The sequence below is a fragment of the Oncorhynchus clarkii genome, chromosome 10, assembly GCF_045791955.1.
Source record: "Oncorhynchus clarkii lewisi isolate Uvic-CL-2024 chromosome 10, UVic_Ocla_1.0, whole genome shotgun sequence".
In the NCBI taxonomy this organism is placed as follows: Eukaryota; Metazoa; Chordata; class Actinopteri; order Salmoniformes; family Salmonidae; genus Oncorhynchus; species Oncorhynchus clarkii.
In genome coordinates, this window is record NC_092156.1 from 34,503,560 (window position 1) to 34,529,758 (window position 26,199).

At 44.4% G+C, this 26,199-nt stretch overlaps 2 protein-coding genes across 3 annotated transcripts in view; both read right to left on the bottom strand.

The window, feature by feature from the left end:
- LOC139418324 (sodium/potassium-transporting ATPase subunit beta-2-like) overlaps positions 1 to 10,030 on the bottom strand; it is a 29,730-nt gene extending 19,700 nt beyond the window's left edge. Inside the window, exon 1 of the mRNA XM_071167692.1 lies at positions 9,555 to 10,030. Within this exon, the coding sequence (XP_071023793.1) occupies positions 9,555 to 9,645 (91 nt within the window). The 5' untranslated portion in view covers positions 9,646 to 10,030. The remainder of the gene's footprint in view (positions 1 to 9,554) is intronic.
- Positions 10,031 to 14,915: 4,885 nt separating this feature from the next.
- LOC139419520 (neuronal tyrosine-phosphorylated phosphoinositide-3-kinase adapter 1-like) overlaps positions 14,916 to 26,199 on the bottom strand; it is a 124,572-nt gene continuing 113,288 nt past the window's right edge. For both annotated transcript variants that reach the window (XM_071169479.1, XM_071169480.1), the window contains exons 2-7: positions 23,999 to 24,249; positions 21,006 to 21,382; positions 19,098 to 20,879; positions 18,652 to 18,906; positions 18,114 to 18,220; positions 14,916 to 15,966 (exon numbers count right to left, since the gene is read on the bottom strand). In XM_071169479.1, coding sequence (XP_071025580.1) covers positions 15,541 to 15,966; positions 18,114 to 18,220; positions 18,652 to 18,906; positions 19,098 to 20,879; positions 21,006 to 21,382; positions 23,999 to 24,189 — 3,138 coding nt within the window. In that variant the 5' untranslated portion in view covers positions 24,190 to 24,249 and the 3' untranslated portion in view covers positions 14,916 to 15,540. The remainder of the gene's footprint in view (positions 15,967 to 18,113; positions 18,221 to 18,651; positions 18,907 to 19,097; positions 20,880 to 21,005; positions 21,383 to 23,998; positions 24,250 to 26,199) is intronic.

Here is a 26,199-nt window from a genome sequence, read left to right on the forward strand (position 1 = left end):
AAAATATGAACAGAGCAAAGTACATAGAGATCCTTGATGAAACCCTGCTCCAGAGCACTCAGACTGGGGTGAAGGTTCACCTTCCAACAGGATAACGACCCTATGCACACAGCCAAGACAACGCAGGAGTGGCTTCGGGACAAGTCTCTGCATGTCCTTGAGTGGCCCAGCCAGAGCACGGACTTGAACCCGATTGAACATCTCTGGAGAGACCTGACAGAGCTTGAGAGGATCTTCAAAGAAGAATGGGAGAAACTCCCCAAATACAGCTGTGCCAAGCTTGTAGCATCATACCCAAGTTGATATTATGCTTTCAATAAATCAATCTTAAAATGGCACTTGTTTTTTTATTGACTGAATATATATGTATATGGGGCAATTTAGCAATTAGGATTTGTTATCTGTAATGGTTATGATAGATTAGGCATTGATGTGCACTTGTGTTCTAAAAATATATTATAATGTTTATTTGCACGAAATGGTTAAAACAATTCACAAAAAAATAATACACCATTTTTTTACACACCCACTTTCAGATAAAGTCAGGTGCCTGTGTGTGTGTGTGTCTTTGTGTGTGATTGAGTATGGCGGGTTGATAAGGGAATTTATATGTTTAAGGTAATGACTAAAGAATTCCACCCTGAAATGTAATTATTAAGATGATGTAACATATATAATGAATTAGAATGATAAACTTCAGTCTAATAAGGTTTGGTCGAGACAAGTAGAAATGTGTGTGTGTGTGACTAAGAAAATACAGAGAACAATTAAACTGTGTATGACCTGACCTGGTTAGAACGTACGACAGGACAGGGAGACAAGATAGTAACTACTAACAATTGGATACCACGAAATTGGGGAGAAAAGGGGGTAAAAAACATTTTTGGAAGAAAAGAGCCATATGCCATTAGACTGCTAAATAGCTAACAGAATGTATTTAATTATATGCATACTCACAGGACTCCACACACTGACACTGACTCTACACACACGCACACACACTCACATACAATCATAATTTATGCTGCTGCTACCCCTATACATATAGAGTGAAATGGTATTGAGTGATATGGCATTGGAACTGACTTTGTACATAGTATGCTTACTTTCTCGTGTTCTTCTTATTTCCTATTTTTATTTAATGTGTGTTTGTTCTACCTTATGTTATGTTCAGCACTACATTGATATTGATTACTGCATTGTTCGGTGTGGAGAAAGAAATGCATTTCACTACACTTCTGCACTTGAAATTAAAAACTTTCATCTTGATATGCGCACAATTATTTTCATGAACATTTGAAATAGTTTCAGGTCGGGTGTTTATGACGTAGCGGTCATCGTTTCAAATCTCGCATGTTAGATACATTACCATATATTATTGCAGATCTTGGTTGTGCAGATAATCGTGCTGATCTTGACACTTAGCAGATATAATTTCTCTTATCAAAATAATTCTTCACTGAAACAAAACCTGCATTGTAATATTGATTGCAACATAATAGCATGTAGTTGAAATCAATAGCACAAACCCACTACTTTTGCGTTTTGTATAGCCTTTTCGGGTTAATAACAGGCCTTATCAACGCTGAGGCTATTTGAAGTAGCAACTGGCCCTCAAATCTCGCTCTGCACCAGAAGACAGGTTAAAGTAATGAGTATTCAATCTAAAGAGGCCCACTGTAGTCTTTACAAAGTACAACAGAGAATAGTATTTTAAAATGGTGGTCAACGGCATATTCATTTAATTTAAAATACACTACATGACCAAAGGTATGTGGACACCTCATGGGCATTAATATGGAGTTGGTCCCCCCTTTGCTGCTATAACAGCCTCCACTCTTCTGGGAAGGCTTTCCACTAGATGTTGGAACATTGCTGCAGGGACTTGCTTCCATTCAGATTAGTGAGGTCGGGCACTAATGTTGGGCTCGCAGTCGGTGTTCCAATTCATCCCAAAGGTGTTCGATGGTGTTGAGGTCAGGGCTCTGTGCAGGCCAGTCAAGTTCTTCCACACCGATCTCAACAAACCATTTCTGTATGGACCTCGCATTGTGCACGGGGGCATTGTCATGCTGAAACAGGAAAGGGTCTTAGCCAAACTGTTGCCACAAAGTTGGAAACACAGAATTGTCTAGAATGTCATTGTATGCTGTAGCGTTAGGATTTCCCTTCACTGGAACTAGTGAAAATCTAGCCCGGACCATGAAAATCAGCCCCAGACAATATTCCTCCTCCACCAAACTTTACAGGTGTCACTATGCATTTGGGAAGGTAGCGTTCTCCTGGCATCCGCCAAACCCAGATTCATCTGCCAGATGGTGAAGAATGATTCATCACTCCAGAGAACGCGTTTCCACTGCTCCAGAGTCAAATGGTGGCGAGCTTTACACCACTCCAGCCGACAGTTATTTTGCTGACGTTGCTTCCAGAGGCAGTTTGGAACTCGGTGGTGAGTGTTGCAACCGAGGACAGACAATTTCTACACTCTATGTGCCTCAGCACTCGGCGGTCCCGTTCTGTGGGCTTGTGTGGCGTACCACTTCACGACTTAGCCGTTGTTACTCCTAGACGTTTCTACTTCACAATAACAGCATTTACAGTTGACCGGGGGGGGGCTCTAGCAGGGTGCCACCTTGAAAGTCACTGAGCTTTCCAGTATGGGCCATTCTACTGCCAATGTTTGTCTATGGAGATTGAATAGCTGTGTGCTCGATTTTATATACCTGTCTGCAACGGGTGTGGCTGAAATAGCCAAATCCACTCATTTGAAGGGGTGTCCACATAATTTTGTATATATAGTGTAGTTCCACTGCTTCAACCCTTACGTCCCAACCTGGTCACAGAGCATTTCGGATTATTCTGTACATAAATGTACGTAGGCCGTCGTTGTAAATAAGAAATTGTTCTTAACTGATTTGCCTAGTTAAATAGAGGTTAAATAAAAAAATCTGATACACTTCAATTAATTTGTTTAATTTATTTTACCTTTATTTAACCAGGTAGGCCAGTTGAGAACAAGTTCTCATTTACAATTGCAACCTGGCCAAGATAAAGCAAAGCAGTGCGACACCAACAACAAAGTTAAACATGGGATAAACAAACATACAGGCAATAACACAATAGAAAAATCTATATACAGTGTGTGCAAATGTAGTAAGATTAGGGAGGTAAGCCAATAAATAGGCCATAGTGGCGAAATAAATCAAATGTAGCATTAACATTGGAGTGATAGATGTGCAGAAGATGAATGTGAAAGTAGAGATACTGGGGTGCAAAGGAGCAAATAAATAAATAACAATATGGGGATGAGGTAGTTGGGTGGGCTATTTACAGATGGGCTGTGTCAATGATCGGTAAGCTGTTCTGACAGCCGATGCTTAACGTTAGTGAGGGAGATATGACTCCAGCTTCAGTGATTTTTGCAATTCCTTGTAGTATGACATGTTATGTTTCGTATGGCATGTATTCATTGGTGGATGTATGTGACAAATTTGCGAAATGTAAAATATGTTACAAATATTAAAAACGTATGATATGTTACGAATTCCAATTTGTTGTTGCTAATGTTAGGTAGGCTAGGGGTTAGTGTTAGAGGTTAAGCTTAGGGTTAAGGTTAGGAGTTAGGTTGAAGGATTAACTTTAGGGTTTGGGGAAGGGTTAGCTAAAAGGATTAAGGTTGGGGAAAGGGTTAGCTAACATGCTAAGAAGTTGCAAAGTAGCTCAAAAATAATAAGTATTTGCAAAGTAGCTAAAATTGTGCAAGTTGAGATTTGAACAAGATGTTTGTGTTATACGCCCACCCATCCACCCTTCAGTAACCTTTTGTCTTACGCAACCATGCCAAATGTAACATATTATACTAATTTAAGTGTCCGGGATTTACCATGTTTCGTCTAGTCTATGAAGTCAGGTTGTATGTCCAGACACATTGCGTATAAAACTCAGTGAAATTAATAAATACAAATAATAATGTAGGCAAAATTTCATGAGCTCACACAAGCTCAAACCACACATAATGGCACATCTGAGCTTCAGCACAGCCTTGCACTGGACAGCTGTCACGTTCTGACCTTAGTTCTTTTGTTATGTCTTTGTTTTAGTATGGTCATGGCGTGAGTTGGGTGGGTTGTCTATGTTCCTTTTTCTATGTTTTGGGATTTCTGTGTTTGGCCTGGTATGGTTCTCAATCAGAGGCAGCTGTCAATCGTTGATCCTGATTGAAAACCATACTAATGTAGCCTGGTTTCACTTTTGAGTTGTCGGTGAATGTTTCCTGTTGTAATGTTTGTTTCACATTTCAGGACTGTTTCGGGTTTTCGTTTGTATCATTCACTTGTTATTTGTTATTTTGTATTCAGTTTAATAAACTAAAATGGACACTTACCACGCTGCACATTGGTCCGACCTCTCTTACTCCTTGTCAGAACTGAACTTCCGGCGCCAACAGAGATGGCCGCCTCGCTTCGCGTTCCTAGGAAACTATGCAGTTTTTTGTTTTTTTACGTGTTATTTCTTACATTAGTACCCCAGGTCATCTTAGGTTTCATCACATACAGTCGAGAAGAACTACTGAATATAAGATCAGCGTCAACTCACCATCAGTACGACCAAGAATACGCTTTTCGCGACGCGGATCCTGTGCTCTGCCTTACAAACAGGACAACGGAGTGGATCCCATGCAGCGACCCAAAAAACGACTCCGAAAAAGAGGGAAACGAGGCGGTCTTCTGGTCAGACTCCGGAGACGGGCACATCGTGCACCATTCCCTAGCATTCTTCTTGCCAATGTCCAGTCTCTTGACAACAAGGTTGATGAAATCCGAGCAAGGGTAGCATTCCAGAGGGACATCAGAGACTGTAACGTTCTTTGCTTCACGGAAACGTGGCTTACTGGAGAGACGCTATCCGAAGCGGTGCAGCCAACAGGTTTCTCCACGCATCGCGCAGACAGGAAAAAACATCTTTCTGGTAAAAAGAGGGGCGGGGGCGTATGCCTTATGACTAACGTGACATGGTGTGATGAAAGAAACATACAGGAACTCAAATCCTTCTGTTCACCTGATTTAGAATTCCTCACAATCAAATGTAGACCGCATTATCTACCAAGAGAATTCTCTTCGATTATAATCACAGCCGTATATATCCCCCCCCAAGCAGACACATCGTTGGCTCTGAATGAACTTTATTTGACTCTTTGCAAACTGGAAACCATTTATCCGGAGGCTGCATTCATTGTAGCTGGGGATTTTAACAAGGCTAATCTGAAAACAAGACTCCCCAAATTTTATCAGCATATCGATTGCGCAACCAGGGGTGGAAAGACCTTGGATCATTGTTACTCTATCTTCCGCGACGCATATAAGGCCCTGCCCCGCCCCCCTTTCGGAAAAGCTGACCACGACTCCATTTTGTTGATCCCTGCCTACAGACAGAAACTAAAACAAGAGGCTCCCACGCTGAGGTCTGTCCAACGCTGGTCCGACCAAGCTGACTCCACACTCCAAGACTGCTTCCATCACGTGGACTGGGACATGTTTCGTATTGCGTCAGACAACAACATTGACGAATACGCTGATTCGGTGTGCGAGTTCATTAGAACGTGCGTTGAAGATGTCGTTCCCATAGCAACGATTAAAACATTCCCTAACCAGAAACCGTGGATTGATGGCAGCATTCGTGTGAAACTGAAAGCGCGAACCACTGCTTTTAATCAGGGCAAGGTGTCTGGTAACATGACCAAATACAAACAGTGCAGCTATTCCCTCCGCAAGGCTATCAAACAAGCTAAGCGTCAGTACAGAGACAAAGTAGAATCTCAATTCAACGGCTCAGACACAAGAGGCATGTGGCAGGGTCTACAGTCAATCACGGACTACAGGAAGAAATCCAGCCCAGTCACGGACCAGGATGTCCTGCTCCCAGGCACACTAAATAACTTTTTTGCCCGCTTTGAGGACAATACAGTGCCACTGACACGGCCTGCAACGAAAACTTGCGGTCTCTCCTTCACTGCAGCCGAGGTGAGTAAGACATTTAAACGTGTTAACCCTCGCAAGGCTGCAGGCCCAGACGGCATCCCCAGCCGCACCCTCAGAGCATGCGCAGACCAGCTGGCCGGTGTGTTTACGGACATATTCAATCAATCCCTATACCAGTCTGCTGTTCCCACATGCTTCAAGAGGGCCACCATTGTTCCTGTTCCCAAGAAAGCTAAGGTAACTGAGCTAAACGACTACCGCCCCGTAGCACTCACTTCCGTCATCATGAAGTGCTTTGAGAGACTAGTCAAGGACCATATCACTTCCACCCTACCTGACACCCTAGACCCACTCCAATTTGCTTACCGCCCAAATAGGTCCACAGACGATGCAATCTCAACCACACTGCACACTGCCCTAACCCATCTGGACAAGAGGAATACCTATGTGAGAATGCTGTTCATTGACTACAGCTCGGCATTCAACACCATAGTACCCTCCAAGCTCGTCATCAAGCTCGAGACCCTGGGTCTCGACCCCGCCCTGTGCAACTGGGTACTGGACTTCCTGACGGGCCGCCCCCAGGTGGTGAGGGTAGGCAACAACATCTCCTCCCCGCTGATCCTCAACACTGGGGCCCCACAAGGGTGCGTTCTGAGCCCTCTCCTGTACTCCCTGTTCACCCACGACTGCGTGGCCACGCACGCCTCCAACTCAATCATCAAGTTTGCGGACGACACAACAGTGGTAGGCTTGATTACCAACAACGACGAGACGGCCTACAGGGAGGAGGTGAGGGCCCTCGGAGTGTGGTGTCAGGAAAATAACCTCACACTCAACGTCAACAAAACTAAGGAGATGATTGTGGACTTCAGGAAACAGCAGAGGGAACACCCCCCTATCCACATCGATGGAACAGTAGTGGAGAGGGTAGCAAGTTTTAAGTTCCTCGGCATACACATCACAGACAAACTGAATTGGTCCACTCACACAGACAGCATTGTGAAGAAGGCGCAGCAGCGCCTCTTCAACCTCAGGAGGCTGAAGAAATTCGGCTTGTCACCAAAAGCACTCACAAACTTCTACAGATGCACAATCGAGAGCATCCTGGCGGGCTGTATCACCGCCTGGTACGGCAACTGCTCCGCCCTCAACCGTAAGGCTCTCCAGAGGGTAGTGAGGTCTGCACAACGCATCACCGGGGGCAAACTACCTGCCCTCCAGGACACCTACACCACCCGATGTCACAGGAAGGCCATAAAGATCATCAAGGACATCAACCACCCGAGCCACTGCCTGTTCACCCCGCTATCATCCAGAAGGCGAGGTCAGTACAGGTGCATCAAAGCTGGGACCGAGAGACTGAAAAACAGCTTCTATCTCAAGGCTATCAGACTGTTAAACAGCCACCACTAACATTGAGTGGCTGCTGCCAACACACTGACACTGACTCAACTCCAGCCACTTTAATAATGGGAATTGATGGGAAATGATGTAAATATATCACTAGCCACTTTAAACAATGCTACCTTATATAATGTTACTTACCCTACATTATTCATCTCATAGGCATACGTATATACTGTACTCTATATCATCGACTGTATCCTTATGTAATACATGTATCACTAGCCACTTTAACTATGCCACTTTGTTTACATACTCATCTCATATGTATATACTGTACTCGATACAATCTACTGTATGTGCCTATGCTGCTCTGTACCATCACTCATTCATATATCCTTATGTACATATTCTTTATCCCCTCACACTGTGTACAAGACAGTAGTTTTGGAATTGTTAGTTAGATTACTTGTTGGTTATTACTGCATTGTCGGAACTAGAAGCACAAGCATTTCGCTACACTCGCATTAACATCTGCTAACCATGTGTATGTGACAAATAAAAAATTGATTTGATTTGAAGAAGAGGAAAATCGTTACAACAGCAACCAATCTTATTAACTGATGCTCGGGTGAGGCAGAAGCTTTAAATTGCGCATTACAGGCTATGCTACAATCTGTTCACAAATTCTACATTTCCGCCGGGTCAAATTGACTCTACGCATTCCTAAGTGTACAATGAAAGGATGCTCATGACATCATTGTAAAGCCTATAGATAACGAGATGCTGCGGACCTGCTAATTTAAAAATTAAATAACTTTGACCATTTATTTCAAACTATGAAGCCGAAGTAGTAAAATTCTAACTAAATGCAGTAACTGCATGCAGGCGGGTGTCACTGTAAAAACAGACATGTTTGCTGGGTTCTTATCTAGCGTGAGTGGGAACATTATCATTGAGTTTTTCTTTACTTCTCCACTGCAGTGTATTTCTGGAGGCTAGGACTGGAACTATATCGTGCACATTATGGGTTGGATTACTTAGCAGCCATGACTGGCTGACAAAGTAGCTAGCTAATATCGATGAGACAACTAAAACGAGGAGCGTTTGTCAATTGTCATGACTAATTGTCATGACTCGTGCATGTTTATGCATACCTAACTAGCTATATATAGCTTGTGGCAATTCAGAAACAGTGTCTGTCACTCTTCATCAGCATAAATAAAAACATATTGATGAGAAAACGACATCACCACTTTGTGCAAATTAAAGACCCGAGCCAGCTAGTTGTTGTCAATTACAAATCTGTTTTGAATAACATGTGTTTTACGGTCGGGACTGACTGCGCGGTCTAAAGTGACTGATTAAACTGCAAGCTGTTGAGCATTTTGAACATGACAACTTTCAAGCAACCCAAATACTACAAATTAGCTAGTTAGCTAATTTATCGAATTAGGAATTTGTTTCATAACCCAAATAAGGTTACACGCTAGCTTAATCTAGCCGGCATAATACTTTATAACTTTTTGTCGATCTGTAATGCTAGTTATCTATGCCATACCAACCTGCCTACACTGTGTGAAATTGCGGGCTATACTTTGGGGTGCTGTAAGTAGTTTTTGATAAAGAAACTGTGTGTGTGACGTCGGATATCCAGTCCGCACACACTAGTCACTGCTCAACTCCATCGTAAATCGTTGAGTTTAATCCGCTAGCCGCCCATCCAACCAGCTAGCGATGGGCACCTAGCTAGCGAAATACTTACACTACAGAAAATACTGTAATGAAACAGCAGGGAGCAGGTCTCGAACCCTCGACCTTTGAGTTCGAGGTCCGGCGCGCTATCGACTGTGCCGCAAAAGAATGCTCGTACGGCAGTCGATTTCCGCACGAGCTTATAAACCCAGGCTCGTTACAAAACATTATTCAAGTCCAAGTTGAATATTAGTAGTGCTGTAGTAAATTATCTATTATACAGACATTTCAAATCGCACGAATACTTTTTAAACCTACAAATATAGCATGTTAATTTCAAGCAAAACATATGTAATTGGATTTCCCGATGTTTTGAAGCTTTCTTTACCTTTCGTGGTTGTTGCTAAACTAAACAATGGGCTTCACGCCATTGATGACAGACAGACCTGTCTTCCTCCATGGTTTTAGAGGTAGAGGGGCCATATGTGCTGCATTGCTGCAGGCGACCATCACCAGGTCAACGAGTAGACTCACCCCAGCTGCTCGCTGTCCTGCCACAAAATTCCCGCGTACTGGGGTTCCATATGGTGTCCTTCCAAGTGCTCTTCTCGGCATCTTTTGCCATTTCTAGATGTTTTTATTACCGGGCTTTATAGCCTAATGTAGATAGTCGTTAGGGTGATATGTGAAGTATCTAGCTGTGAGGTAGGCCTACACTACAAAACTTGTTACAGAGTTGCTCTGGAAACAAACGGGTGCCAATTACTCAGATAGAAAGCAGAAAACCGCTATAAAGTGCACAAATGAAGAGCTGCTTTGCAAGAAGGGTGAAAATCTGGCAGCTCCGTGCTAGGGTATCTAATTACAGTTAATGTTGACACTACACTCGGTACAACCCCGGCATCTGCCGTTCTCGTCAGCATGCCGCAGAGTTTTGATGAGTGACGCTGAAATGTAGTGATACTGCAGTAAAGCGCTCTCTCTTCATCTCTCTCTCTCTCTTTACCAGTCTCTCTCTCGCTCATCGTCACTCAAACCTCACCCCTACCCACCCCTCTCTAACCAATCATATGGCCCCCTACAACCTGTGTTGTTCAGTTAACGTCAGAGGAAGGACTTGAGTGACAAGCATTCCAGCTAATTATAAGCACTGGAGATTCCAACTGCAGCCTGTGCATGTGTCTAAAGACAGTGGTGCCACAGAAATATATTCAATATTTGGTGGGATTGAATGAGAGTCTTGAACATAGCTCATAGTCACATCCATCTGAATGAAATGTCTCCCCCCTCAACATCCCCTTCCTGAAACCCACACGGTGAATAATGGTGATTCCCCCGAGGATGTGTTTATTATTTTGTGGTTAATTCCCCTGCAGTCCTCTAAACCTGGCCGTCACAAGGGAAGGAAGGAAGAGGAAGGAGAGCCATATGGAGCTGACTCACACAATATCAATGTGATGCTTATTTGCACACAACTGGCAACTGGATGTCAATGATAACGTAGCTTACTGTAAAAGAGGCTAGCCAACAAGGAAAAGCAGGGTGATCTGATTATAGGCAGAGTCAGTATAAAGCCTGTCCAGATCTTTTGGGGAGTTACCTTGGTTAAATTGATCCCTGCATTGCGTGGCAGTGGTGTCTGGGCACGGTCAAGTCTAAAGTCTGATGGATTACTCTGCAGTAGTCCCGGTGCCATATTATGACGTGGCCTGCTCTGCCGCTGGCATCCATCCGCGTGTGTGTGTGTGTGAGTGTGCGTGTACATACAGTATACTGCATTGATGAATCTCAGAGATTGGTAACTGGTACAGTTACTGGTACAAGCATTTCCCTACACCAGCAATAACATCTGCTAAATATGTGTATGTGACCAATGAAATTTGATTTGATGAGAATGGTGCCCTCACATGGAGATCTAAGACATTACAACACGTGTGTGTCTGGGCGGTGTCACCGGGTCCATGGCCTTGCAGCAGAATCCTGTTAGAGTGCATTCTGACTGTCTGCAATGGTTTAAACCAGAGACAATCTTCTACATTCACCACTACTTGTGTTACCAATGATAGCAGATATAAGACCTAAAACATAAGAAATGTGAAGATATAATGCAAAGCAAAGAGTTTGTTAGCACGCTTGTATGTCATGACATGAAACATAAACATGCAAAAATCCTGTTCATTATATAAAATGTATTTAATTACGATATCAATGCGAATATAGCACTACAGTGATTTCCAAGGTACACCGTATCTTACCATATCAATATAGTATGGCACTCATATATTGGCCACTGTTTTAGTCAACACACAAAGCTGACAGCTTCTGTAAACTAGTTAGTAAATTATGCATAAGTTATCAATTGTTGTGATGAATTAAAAACAATATGATAACTTGGTATATCTGAAATACAATTGGGCACACTTTTCAATGGATTTGGGATAGAACCCAAACTCTGACATGTTTTCAATGTAAGGAATCCCTGCATGCATTGCAGTTCCTTCTCTCCCTCAAGATGGTCATCATCATTGCTTGTTTGTTTTAAACTATAGTCACATGACTGATAATAACCTGGACCATCAAAACTGACTGGTGAAGGGGGCAAAAAGTGAAGCAGTGACTTAGTAACATTGGTGCAATGTCACCTCAACATTTTGGATACTTTTTCACGGGGTGGAACTGTAAATGTACAGGTTGGTGCGAACTATTAAAACAACAACATCAACCAGGAGACATTCAAGTGCCAGAATACAAGTACAGAGGGATTGACTCATCAAAGTACAAACTTCATCTCACATGGCTTTTTCAGTAAATAAAAACAAGTATGTAACAACCACAATAGTAGTCATGTTAGATATGGCCATGAATACTGAAATTGTATTTGTAATTTAATTAACAACAACAGTAGTAGTAGTAGTTCGAGATAGCAGCAAAGTATTTAAGAAAATGTCCAAACATTGTTCAAACTGAGTTGTTCAAACCTGTACATAAATACAATGTATGTAGAAAAGGGCATAAATACAACAACTGTATGTACTGCATAAAGGGAATATTGCACAAATATGATACGACAATTGTGAGACATTGCCTTCGTCTTGAGGGCTTGTCATTTATTGGTGGAATCATACAGTAATGTGTGTGTAGACCAATTGCAACAGATAAAGTAACTAATTCTTTTTTTTAAACAATTGAACAAATGTACGTTTATACATTATATGCTACATTATATTTATTGATTACAAGTATGAAAGTGGAAACAATTGCTACATTTTCAATACAGTTGTACATCTATTTACAGTAATATATAGGGGGTTTGTTTCTCGTAAGTCTATGCTATGTTTTTATGCAGGATCTTCCAGCATTCTGTTTGAGGTGTGTGTGTGATGATGTTACACAGCCCTATCAACTGCAGCTTCTTCTACTGTCTGTGTTGATAGGTGTGTCCGTGCTTTGTTTTCATCAGCAATATGCAACAGTGAGTCACATGACCAGTGGTGTTTTCTTTCACTGGTGATGTTTTTTGTCCATTAATCTGTGTCCTTTTGTATTGCATTTGAGTGTACAGAATGTGCCATCTGTCATAATGTATTTTTAAATGATTCCCCCAGCAACACTTTCATCTTTTTAAACAACTCCAATTTAACATTTCAGCAGGACTTTTCAAGTTATATGTAGTTATATAATGGCATCTTCAAGAATAATGTTAAAATCTCAAATGACCATCTCCTCACAATTTATTGATGGGGTTTTAAACAGTACTGTATGTCTGATCAATGACATGCAGGATATGACACGTTAACTGTGACTTTGAGTTCAAGTCTGAGATATGTTTTGGCCAGCTGACACGCTTTAACATCGTTACTCCCACATTGGGAACATATTGCTATAAAATTGCAGAAACTTTGAGAAAGTCTGTATATTTACATTACAAATATGCAAACAGTCAGGTTGTATTTCCCTCTTCAATCATGATTACTTCATCTCCACAATAACAATTTACTTCTACCCAAACAACAAGGCAAACCAATCCATCTCATATGTACTCAACATCTTTCAATGTTTCTATAATAGTAAGAATCCCTTATCCCATCTCATTTTTATAAAAGGCTAGAGAGAAGTGTGTTTTAAATGTCTGTAACCAGGTTTCCATCCAAACTTTTTTTGTGAGGAAAGTACCAAAAAAATGTAATGCCAGGCCTGATGAAAACAGACATTTTTTTGGTAAACTTTTCAAACGTCGACAAAACAAAATATGCTAGAGAAGGTGGGATCTTTTTGTGTCGGTAAAATTATTTATGCGAGAAATATAGGTGGAAATGCTATTATGCGCAAATATTAATATTATAACCATCATATCGAAGTAAATTTGAAGTCACACGATGACATGTTGTGTGGTCATCTCACTAGGACTCGTCGGGAAAGGATGCAGTTTATAAGGCTACAGATTAAATAAATTACGATGAAGTTCACAGGGTGGTGAACGTGCAAGGTGATGAGCTTGATGCTACTTTCCAATAAATATTGATGGTCTTATTTGGGTGACATGATCATCGATGCTTGGCTGCCGTTTGACAAATGCACATAATCTTGCTCTTTTGTCCATGATAATCTTTCATCAATATCGGTGTACACACTCGCTATAATAAAGCAACATGTTTTGTTCGAAAACCACCAGTAGACTTGAAAAATTATTTTTTATGCAGTACAATTTAACAGCAACATTTATTTTTATGTGCACTAATTCATCACTCACAGCCTTTTATGTGCAGCAAGTTCATTTAATGGAAACACATCTCTGGTGGGAAAATGCACGTATTGTTTTTATGTGGATTTGAGAATATTCGCATGTAAATCTGTCGTCAATTGGATGGAAACCAAGTTTATGTCTATATGCTTGAACACAAGTGTGTATAAAATGTATCTTGCTGAGGATCAACCTTAAGTCTCATTCAAACTCTCCCTCCCAATGTCCATGACATTTGAGGGAGAGAGGTTTCATGTCAACCATGAGTTGATGTAAACTGTACTTAAAGTAACTGTTCAGTGAAAATCTCACATCAAAAGTTCATATTCTGTTAACTCATACCAAATAATGTTGTTGATTTGTCCTATACTTGTATTTGTGGCCAAAGTATACATTGGAGAGAAAAAACTACTTAAACTTGTATCTCAGAGGTTTAAAAAATGCATGCTATTTCCTCATACTCCTGAGTGGCCTACTCACATTCATATTTTGAATCACCAGTATACGCCCACACCCTTCTGTTGTTCTGGTACGCCCACACCATTCTGTTGTTCTGGTACGCCCACACCATTCTGTTGTTCTGGTACGCCCACACCATTCTGTTGTTCTGGTACACCCACACCATTCTGTTGTTCTGGTACGCCCACACCATTCTGTTGTTCTGGTACGCCCACACCATTCTGTTGTTCTGGTACGCCCACACCATTCTGTTGTTCTGGTACGCCCATACCATTCTGTTGTTCTGGTACACCCACACCATTCTGTTGTTCTGGTACGCCCATACCATTCTGTTGTTCTGGTACACCCACAACATTCTGTTGTTCTGGTACGCCCACACCATTCTGTTGTTCTGGTTCGCCCACACCATTCTGTTGTTCTGGTACGCCCACACCATTCTAACACAGAAAAGCTGATTTTTAACATACTTAATTATAAAATGTTGGAAGGAAAACTATTTCACTCATAATGTAAGTAGTTATAGGTAATATTTCATAGTAATCTGGAAACACTGGACATTTACTTTAATTTAGGGAAAATTAGGCCAAATTAATTGAACCAGTGTTGCTCTTATAGTATAAATACTCCCTCATATAGAGTATAAATACTCCCTCTAGGGGTATAAATACTCCCCCTTAGAGTATAAATACTGCCTCTTAGAGTATAAATACTCCCTCTTATAGTATAAATACTCCCCTTTTATTTTATATCAGCGAAGTTGAGTCGACTAGAGTTTAATAAATGAATAAAGAGTCAAGGAAGGGCTTTTAGAATACTACATTTAAAGGGTAAGAAATCACATTTAAAGTGTAAAATATCACACAGTACTGACTGATTGTATGTCTCTTCTTGGTTTCATGTTGTATTGGTATATCCCTCAACTGAATCTTCCCCATATTTTTCCATCTCTACAAAGTCATACTTTAAATCACGTTTATGTTTCAGTTGTTCATTATTTTTCTGGCCCACACACCTCTAAACATCTTAGTAACCTTGACGACCTTGTATCAGCTCCACATGAAGTGTGTCTTACCATGTGAGAGCACAAAACTCTCATCTTATTCTCATGCATATTCTCTCTCTTCTGTGGTCAGCGGTAATCACACTGTCACTCCTAAGAGAGAAAACAGTCCTCCACCTTTTGTAGAAAGTGATTTCCACCATCTCTCTCCACTTGTAAACTTCTTGTGTCTCACAACAGTTGTGCCCAATAGTACTTATTTAGTACATAGTACTTGCCCCTATCTTTCTACTGTACCTCTCCTGCCCCACCCGCCCCCCTCAGATGGCAGTGTCCCACACCACAGCCTGGGGCCTCTGGCAGGGAGGTGTGCCCGTCTTGCGGGGTTCAGGGGTCCGTCTCCAGCTGGGCAGGATAGGCATGCTGTCCTGCTTACACAGGCTCTTGTCTGGGCGCCGCTGGGCCTTGATCTCTTTGCATAGGCAGCGCTTCCTCTCGATGACCTCCAGCAGCTTACCATCCCTCTGGGTCTGGGCTGCGGATGCGGCGGCGCCCCCGGTGTTGGGAGGCTGTCCCTGGGCTAGCTGAGCCAGGTGCTGGAACTGCAGCTGGAGGTGGTGCTGCTGCTGCAGCTGCTGGAGCTGTTGCTGTAACTGCAGCTGCTGCTGATGGAGTTGGAGCTGCTGCTGCTGTCGAGACAGACTGGGACTGCAGGGTGTCTGGGAGGAGTGGGACAGCCCATGCAACTGGCCAGAGAGAGGCAGATAGGGAGAAAGAAGGGGAGTTAAAGGAAGATGCATGATTTGGGTATTTTGTATCAGTACATTACCTTCAATTTAACCTGGGGTATGCATGAATACGGCATCCATGTTGTATCCCTGTAAACACTGAATCTTTGTTGTAGCACTGAATGCCTGAACAGCTTCTATCCCCAAGCCATAAGACTACTAAACAAGACTGCTAAATACCCGGACTACCTGCATTGATGCTCTTGCACTGACTCTATGCACACACACTGGACGCTACCCACACACTCACACATACTTACACTGACACTCCAACACACATACACCCACACACAAATAACATGTGTACACATGCATACTAATGCCACACTCACACACACCCACACACTTTCACACTCACCACATACGCTGCTGCTACTGTCTATTATCTATCCTGTTGCCTAGTCACTTTACCTGTACCTATACAGTGGGGCAAAAAAGTATTTAGTCAGCCACCAATTGTGCAAGTTCTCCCACTTAAAAAGATGAGAGAGGCCTGTAATTTTCATGATAGGTACACTTCAACTATGACAGACAAAATGAGAAGAAAAAAAATCCAGGGAGGTGTGCCCGTCTTGTCTAGCGTTGGCTGTAAAGCATATTTTGAAAATCTGAGATGCCAGGGTGATTAACAAAAGGCTAAGCTGTGTCTCAATATACACTGCTCAACAAAAATAAAGGGAACAAATAAACAACACAATGTAACTCCAAGTCAATCACACTTCAAATTATGTGGATATTTTGAAGCAACATCTCAAGACATCAGTCAGGAAGTTAAAGCTTGGTCGCAAATGGGTATTCCAAATGGACAATGACCCCAAGCATACTTCCAAAGTTGTGGCAAAATGGCTTAAGGACAACAAAGTCAAGGTATTGGAGTGGTCATCCTCAAGCCCTGACCTCCCTCCTATAGACAATTTGTGGGCAGAACTGAAAAAGTGTGTGCGAGCAAGGATGCCTACAAACCTGAGTCAGTTACACCAGCTCTGTCAGGAGGAATGGGCCGAAATTCACTCAATTTACTGTGGGAAGCTTGTGGAAGGCTACCTGAAATGTTTGACCCAAGTTAAACCATTTAAAGGCAATGATCCCAAATATTAATGGAGTGTATGTAAACTTCTGACCCACTGGGAATGGGATGATAGAAATAAAAGCTGAAATAAATAATTTTCTCTACTATTATTCTGACATTTCACATTCTTAAAATAAAGTGGTGATCTTAACTGACCTAAGACAGGGAATTTTTACTAGGATTAAATGTCAGGAATTGTGAAAACTGAGTTTAAATGTATTTGGCTAAGGTGTATGTAAACTTCCAACTTCAACTGTATATACTGTAGTTACCTCATTCCCCTGCACATCGACTCAGTACTGGTACTCCTTGTATAGAGCCATGTTATATTTACTCGTTATTGTTATTCATTTTTCACTGTGTATTTATTCCTTGTGTCACTAATTCTATTTTTTATTTTATCTTTAACTCTGCATTGTTGGACCCATAAATAAGCATTTCACTGTTAGTCTACACCTGTTTTTTTCTAAGCATGTGACAAATACAATTCCATTTTATTTGAGTATTGAAGACCAAGCTCAGCAACCACCACAGGGTCAATAATAATGTGTTGCACCATATCCTGCCACTAGGGGGCAGTGTGACACCATCTTTGGGCCTGTGGCTCCCCGTGGTGTGCGAGGGAGGGTCAGGCAGCACACGCAGACAGTCTCTGCAGCACAGCACAGCACACTTGAACTGCGTCAGCATTTGAGATGCAGCCAAGTGACTGGGCAAAACGCAACACGATTGGACATCGGCTCACTGCTCCAAAACACTGTAGAGAAGCATACTCCTTACATCTCCGCATACGTCAGTTAGAGCATTGCTCTCTCCTGGACTTATTCTTTAAGGCTGCTGGCCACATCCTTATTCTGCTCACTGAACATATCTCCACACTATAAATAGCTCAGGAGGAGGGTTGTTGCTATCAGCACAGGGCATGATAAGAATGACCATATTCTTCAGAATAATTCCAATACTACTACTTGTACAAATTATAGTAATCACAGTAATACCAAAGATCATCGTTATTATAATAATAGGTATTATTCACCTGACTCAGTGCCTCTCGATGAGGCAGGCTGCTCTGCCTCTGAACGTCGCATCCACCCACCTGCCTCGCACCAGAGGTGGATGATGAGCGGCCGAATCGACCCAGTTCTGGAACACAAAAATAACAAGCAATGTTCATACACCTGTCTATAGCCACAAATCAATAATGGTTATTGTGCTGTTCATGTTGCCAGGGAGAACAGCTGTGCATATAGAAGGCAGTGCATTCTTATATGTGTCTATGTACAACCGCTGGTACATGTGGGGGAGGTATTGTGTGCATAAGTATGTGTATATGTGTGTATATATAGCTCTGGTACTACACATGCTGCCACTGATGATCTTAACCCATAACACCATGATCATGTGACTGTGGATGGAAGAAATCCACCTAATAGGATCTTCAGAGGCATCTGCTGATGTTATCTCTTTTCTAAATAACTTTTTGTGTGCTAGTGAAATCCTTGACATACTTTAGAGCACTTTCCCTCAGAAAGATTCTGCTAGAAGGATTCTGTTCTAGGTGTCTAGGTGCTTACCTCCATTGCGATAGGCTGGGAAGGTTTGGCAGGGGAGAGGGAGACCCCCTCTAGGCAGGGCTCGGAACCCCAAGAACCCCTCCTCCATCCCGGCCAGGGACTCACTGTGGCCCAGCCCCCTCGCTCCAGTGAAGCGTACTGGGATCCCAGAGTGGCCTCCTCCTCCTCCTCTTCCTCGATGCCCTGGGACCAGTTCCTCCTTGTCCACCCTCAGGAGGGCATCGGCACTACCATTCCATGCACGTCCTTCATCCTCTGAGAGGGGAATGACAGAAGGGAATTGTTGAGTAAACATACAATGATTGTCTATTGACAGTATAGTAACAGATGACACTCAATTTACAGTCGAATAGTCTGATTATCCCTCAAAGGGATGAGAGGAACTTCTCATAAAAATACATATTTAATTTTAACCCATGATGCCCCCCCAGCACATGTTAACTTACTTTCTCTTGCTGTCTCTCGGCTGCCATGGCTGAAGGAGAGTTTCCTCTGCAAGGGCCAGTAGGACCCGTCGTCTCCAAAGCCACTGCTGTCCCAGGGCATGAATCCAGCCTTCCCCTGGACGGGCCCAGGCACCGTGCTGCTTTTGGAGGCCACATCACCGTGACCCTGGTGGTGCAAGGAGGGCAGATGAGACCCTCCTCGCAGGCTGTCGTACGCCGGGGGTCTCCGGAAGCCCACTGAGGGGTAGGTCCAGAGCAGGGGGCTGTCTGAGGAGGGGGGCTTGTAGGCAGGCAGGCCATGAGGGGTGTGGGAGCGTTGGAGGTGGGAACGAGAGTGAGGGCGAGAGTGAGAGGAGGTGGAGGAGGACTGGTTTGGGTTTGAACTGGTGCTGGTCTGTGATGAATGGCTGTTGGTGGTGGGAGTGCTCTCAGCCTGAGAGGAGGTAGAGTGGGACCCTGTTTCTCTGTCTCTGTCACGGTCTCGCTCTCTGTCTCTCTCCCTGTGTCTCTCTCTGTCACTGTCCCTGTCTCTGTCTCTGTGATTGTCCCTGTGACCGTCTCTTTCCCTATCTCTGTCCCTCTCTCTGTCCCTGTCCCTGTCTCCTTTGTCTGACTTCAAGTAGAAGCTCACAGACTTGCCCTCCTTGCCAGAGCCCTGGGTCTGGGTCTGGGCAGTGGACTTGGAGGAGGTTTCTGAGCCATTCTTGTTGTTGGTGTTGGGGTTGGGCGAGTCTCCTCTATCTGGCTTGCGGTAGTGGTGGTAGTGTGAGGGGCGGTGGTGGGGGTGGTGGTGCTGGTGGGAGTAAGGGGAGGTGGACTTGGAGGAAGGGGGCAGCGGTGTGGAGTGGCTCCTGGCCCTTAGACCCGGTGCAGGGTCGAGCTGGCTGTCTCTGTCTCTGTCTCTGTCTTTGTCTTTGTCTCTGCTCTGCTTGTCTCTTTCCTTAGACTCCTTACAGCCTGACAGGAGCATGGGGAGATTGGAGGAGGGGGTGGTAGAGGCAGAGGAGGTGCTGGATGGCGTTGTCATACTGGAGGAGGTCTGGATGCTGATGGTTCCCAGTTTGGCAGCAACAGCTTTGTGTTGGACCCCGACCCCGCTGGAGGCAGCAGCAGGCTGGGGGAAGGCGAGCAGCGGAGGCCGGTGCTGCAGCAGGTTGGGGAAGGGGGCCGGGATCTTACTGGTGGACTCTGTCTCTGATTTGTTCCCCTGGAGGAGATAGGGAGTAGGGGCCCGTGGGGGTTGCGGGCTGGAGGAGAGTGGCTGGGGGACAGGGGTGGTGGAGGTGGAGGAGGGGAGGGGCGAGGAGTGGGAAATGGACACTGTGGCTTTAGGTTTGGAACAGGAGGGGGAGGAGGAGGGGCGAGGTAGAGGGGCAGAGATGCCAGAGGAGTGGTGTTTGGAGGATTTGAGTCTCTCGTGTTTGAGAGGGATGCGTTTGTGTCCCTCTCTGTCCTCTGGCAACGGGTACTTCATCTCCTCATAGATGGCCTCGTTTTGGTCTGAGTCTGAGTCGGGTGTGGTGGCGACAGGAGTGACAGGGTGAGGGGTGGCAGTCTGGCTCTCCCTTGTGAACACCTGGCCCACCATCTCTATGTAGACAGGCTCATCATCCCCCTCCTCACCCTGGGGCTTACCCTCACCCCCCTGGAAAAGCAGGGGCGTGGCAGGAGGGGGCACGCGGGCCGGTGGGGGGTCAAACGAGAGCTGAGTGCTGGGACTTCGTTTGGGCTTCAGAGGCGGCACCTTCTTGGACATGTCCCCCGAGTCTGACTTCTTCATTGCTGGAGGGGAAAGAGACAGAGCAATGAACTAGAGATATTTCAATCATCACAACAGGGACAATAATAATAACCCGAATTTCCAAATTTCCCCACTTCACTGCCCTCATTACTGTTGCAGTAGCCTACCATTCTTCTTCTCTGAGTGTTTGGCCTGTGAGTGAGTGGGTAGGGGCGGTGGAGGGGTGTCCGGGAGGACGTAAGGTGCTCTGGGGTCTGAGGAGCTGAGGCGGGTGCTGGGGTGTCGTTTGGGTTTGGTAGGGGGGCAGCGCCCGCCGTGCTGTGACTGGGTGTCAGAGTAATCCTCCCCATTCTCCAGATCTGTGTCTCTAGCGCCCACGGCATGGCAGGACTGGGAGCGGGGGGCCATGGCAGAGGCACAGGAGTGAGGGGACAGATCCTGGGAGGCAGGCATGGTCATGAAGCCCATGCGGAAGTGGCGTCGGAAGGACGCCAGGTCACGGACCTTGCCCACCGTGGCTGAGGAGGGGTCTTTCTGGCTGGAGCTGGAGAACACAGGAAGCACAGCATTCCGTCATTCAGCAGTTAATCACGTCTCAGTCAAGGACCTTAATTTATTTCCCCATTGTGTTGCCCCTCCCCTTTTCTGCCTCGCTCCCTTTTTCTCTTCAGAAACGTTCTTTAAATAGCTTCAGTCCTTTACTCCTCTTCCTCTCCCTCTGTCTGTCACACACACACTGCTGCTCATACATGGATGGCACAGAGAGACTAGCTTCCCGTTGAAGAGTGAGTGATGAGAGATTGGGCGAGGCAGTGCAGCAGCTGTGCATGCCAGTATTGTGTGTAGGGGGGACTCTTCCGTCCTTCCATTTCCCTCCACATCTGCTCCCCTAGCTCACAAACACATTCAATTAGGAAATGACTTCCCCTAAAATCAAACTCTCCAAAATCTAGCAACTCCTCTCTGACTGTAATCTCCCTGTATGTACATCACCGTGTCACTGGGTATCTCTAACTAATTCTTTATCTGTTTTATTACGTTGTCTCTTCACTACACTCGTCATGACCTCTGCCAAGCATTTGATCTGTTTCCATGGCAACTGGCTTGCCTATTTATTGGTTTAGTGGTTTGTCTTAAAAACCCATGAAATTTCACATGGTATTGCTTGCCAATGTACAGTACTAAACATACTGCAAACAAGCACACAAAGGAACTGCACTTTTTGGGGGCTATTTATTGCCTGGGAAAAAAAGGTGTGGCAGTGCAGCATAAAAATTCAAACTGGAGTTTTCTTCAATTAAAATATATTGGAGTTGAATGTATAAAGTACTGTGCTGTTCCTTTGATTAAACAGATTACTCCATTCTTATTTGCTCTCTAAAGCCAATTTTACTTTCAAAAACTTCATATGGATAATCCCTGAAGGTCTTTTGAAGGTCATCAAGACCACATCCAAACTACCATCATGCATGAACACCAAAGATTCAGAACATCTTTGGTTTCCTAACAGGTGAAACCAAAATCTATATCTCTACAATAAAGCTACTGATTTATTCAATTGGAGCAGAATCCATACAACAGTGTATCTCGATGAGCAAAAACATGGGATGGGGAGTTGCAGCTGACATGGTCCAAATCTGGAGTTATTGCATATAAAATATACAGTATAGGTCTGTAAATTAACCTTTATAAAGCTGACTCAGCTGTAACAACAGTGGCTGAAGTCATTAGAAAAACACTGTGCACAACAACTACAGGGGAAAAGAGCTGAAATGATACCGCTACAACCATCTAGAAGGAAATGATTGGCTGTCTGGCACAGAACAGAAAGCCTCTACTGAGTGTCAGCTATGGCTCGTGTCCTTTTCAACCTGTTTCTCCGATTCTATTGATCCTGTTCCACCGTGGCGACGAGAGGAGAGGTAGCCATTGTAATGAAGGAAAGAGGGGATGAATGGGCGGGATCTGACTTCCCTAGCAGGACCAGAGGAATGGTGCTGGAGAAATGGTGCTGGAGAAATGGTGCTGGAGGAATGGTGCTGAAGAAATGGTGCTGGGGAAATGCTGCCGGGGGCAACAACCGCCTTTTTGTTTCCCTGCTGGGAACGAGTGAGGGCTGAGTGTGTGGGTGCACACATCTGTGCATGTGTATGTCTGGTATGTGTGTGTGTTGGTGAGAAAGAGAGAGAGAGAGAGAGAGAGAGAGAGAGAGAGAGAGAGATAGAGAGAGAGAGAGAGAGAGAAAGAGCAAGCCGAGGTAACTGGGTCTTTACGTGTGTGAGAAGAGGAGGAGGAGATGTTGAGCTTCCGAGCATGCAATCAAAGGCCTCATTTAGGAGGTTATCGCAGGTGAGTGAACCCTGAGTGCATGTTGCCTTGTTTGTTTGAGCTAGAGGAAGCAAGAGCGATAAAACATAACAAACTACACGTCAAATGTAGGCCTCATTTTTAGGTCACAATGTGTCCTGTACTACTGATGAGCCTTAATTCTGCCATCATTCTTTATGAAGCGGTGAAGCAGCAGGGAGACAACGTGAGCTTTGCACCTTCCTTTTGAGGGGAGGGAAGCTGGCGCAGGGAGAGGAAACAGCACTGAGCATGTTCATCATGGAGAACAGAGATGCAACTGTTTTCTGTCTCATTGCATTATGTGAAGAAAAGCCAAGAGCAGAGCTCTCTGTGTGTGTGTGTGTGTGTGTGTGTGTGTGTGTGTGTGTGTGTGTGTGTGTGTGTGTGTGTGTGTGTGTGTGTGTGTGTGTGTGTGTGTGTGTGTGTGTGTGTGTGTGTGTGTGTGTGTGTGTGTGTGTGTGTCTTTAAGTGTGCCTGTGTGTATATGTGTGTGTGTGCGCCTGTGGGTGTGGAAGTGTGTGTGCGTGCCATAATCTAGATAGACACCAATGGGCCACATTGGCCCTGTAATGAAGGCCATAAAGCTCCTCTCTTCCCATTTTCTGTTCCTCTCATCTGGTTTCTTATCTTCCCTTCTACATGCCCCCACTCCCCTTAGGATGACAATTAAGAGGTTGCACATAAAATATGAACAACAAAACTCTTCCACTTCAGTTCAGAAATGTACAATTGAACTGAACTGAATAATCTTCATTCCATCTCTCCAGTGCAGCATGCAGCTGTGAGTTGAGATCAGTTCACCTCTCCTCACCTCTTCTTATTGCCATCCTGGTCCTTGTGCCTCCAGTCCAGCCGGCTCTTACGATACAGCAGGTTCATGTCGCCGCGGGGACACTGCTCCTCCTCGCAGCCAATCACAGCGCAATGTAGCCGCTTGCTCCTCCTCTCTATGTCACGCAAGAAATGCTCCACCGCCACATCCTGGGCGGAGCCAGAGCTCATGGTATAGAAGACCAATAGGGTGAAGGGGATGAATGTCACTGCAGACCAAGCTTGAGTCACCTAGACATGGAGAAGATGGGGACATTGTCATTGTTAATAGTCATGTATTATATGTTGAGCTGACATGACAGAGCCCTGTCCAGTTGTCCTCTTATACAGCTCCCCTACACAGCTCTCATGTCGACATGCTGTATGTAGGGCAGTAGCAATTACAACATGGTTATAGTACCTGGCTCCTTCTCTTCATTACAGGTGAACAGGGCAGGAGGGATTCCTCCAGACATAATGAGGTGCTCAGAGACAGGGTAGGACTTACCAGAAGTGAAAGTTAAAAACCAGAGAAGTCGCATTATAAACCATGTCTGACACAATATCTGACCAAAATATGTGAAAACATCCATATAGATGGACAGGCAGGAAACATAACTAATAAGGCTCCTTGTGTCATGGACATCCTTTCCTCCAGGGTAAAATAAACTGGGCATTGAACCAGGTAGCCAGGTAGCCAGGTAGCCAGGGAGCCAGGGAGCCAGGGAGCCAGGGAGCCAAGCAGCCAGGTAGCCAAGCAGCCAGGTAGTGAGGTAGCAAGGTACTGTATGTTTACCCAGTCCACTGTGTTGTTTACCCCAACGCCCAACCTACAGTGGATCACATGAAAACACTATTTATATTTTCATTATCCAATTATGACTATCTGAGTAAGCATGGTAACTCAGCTGCAGTGTTTCTCTCTGGCTGGGGGCCTTGGGGTGGCCTAACTAGGGCTGTTTGCTACCCAGGCAGTAATGTGGTTTGTCATATGTAGCGCACGCAGGGCTTCCTGCACACGCTATTCACCCCATGAAGAGTCAGGCTTGTTGTGGGGCAGATATTTGAGGGCCCAACAGTGTTGTGTGCATTGGAGTATGTATGTGAGCGCGGTGCTGCGATTGGCTAAGAAAAGCGCAGCTGTCAGCTGGTGTGCGAGGGTTCCCAGTATTTTTCCATCTTAAATGTAAAAAAAAATGGAGTGTGAGTGTTCAAGTGCTTTTGGTGGTTTAACTTATACTGCATGGGACACTCCTTGCAATTGGTTTTAGTTTGAACATAATCACGCAAACACTGGATGAAACGCACACCAACATACAATGTAGACTAATTCATTTAGAGGCCTACTGCTACTACACATTCAAGAATGCACTCAATGAACCCACCCATACATAACCTTATTAACCCTTCTCCAACAGCACGGGGAATTCTCTAAACTGATTCCATTAGGTTACACATCAATTATTGTCTCTGTACTTTGTTGTTCTGTTGAACTATCTATTTTTACTGATTGGCATTCTATAAGTAAGAGACCAATTTAATATCTATAACCAATACAAATCTAAACCTTAATCTGATTCCAGTGGAAGAGCGCAGTCTGCAGAGTCATGAACAATATGGCTCTGAGAACACAGGGTTCTCTACAGTGAGAGATGACATCATACAGAGAGCAGTGTCATCCCATCATGATTCTGACATGGCCCTGTGTGTCACCCTGTGTGCCATCGTAGCTCCCTCTATTCCTATTGTCCAGTGCCCTGGCCTCGCTACACACAATGCAGCTGTGGCCTGGCTGCCCTGCGTGGCATGGCGTGGGGTGGCGTGTTGTATGACTCAGTGTTAATTAGGTTAGGGAGTTGAGACGGTGTAGGTTGGGCTTCTGTTAACAGGGCCGCTGATTTGGGCCGTACAATTGTCGCATTACAGCTGTGGGGAAGTGTGCAATTACGCAGGCTGCTGAGGAAAAGGACACTGCTTGGGAGACGGTTCGTCAGGTTCACTAGTCCACTATACAGCACACTTCCTCTACTCCTAGAGCATGTCTTATCCATAGCCTTGGGCCATTCAACATCTTTTCCCCCAAAATGATATTGCTCCTGTCTGTACAGACATAAATAAAATTATTCTAAATACTACACCAGAGAGCATCATTTAGCTACAGAGGATCAATAGCTTCAAAAAATAGCTGTGGATTAAGCTTTA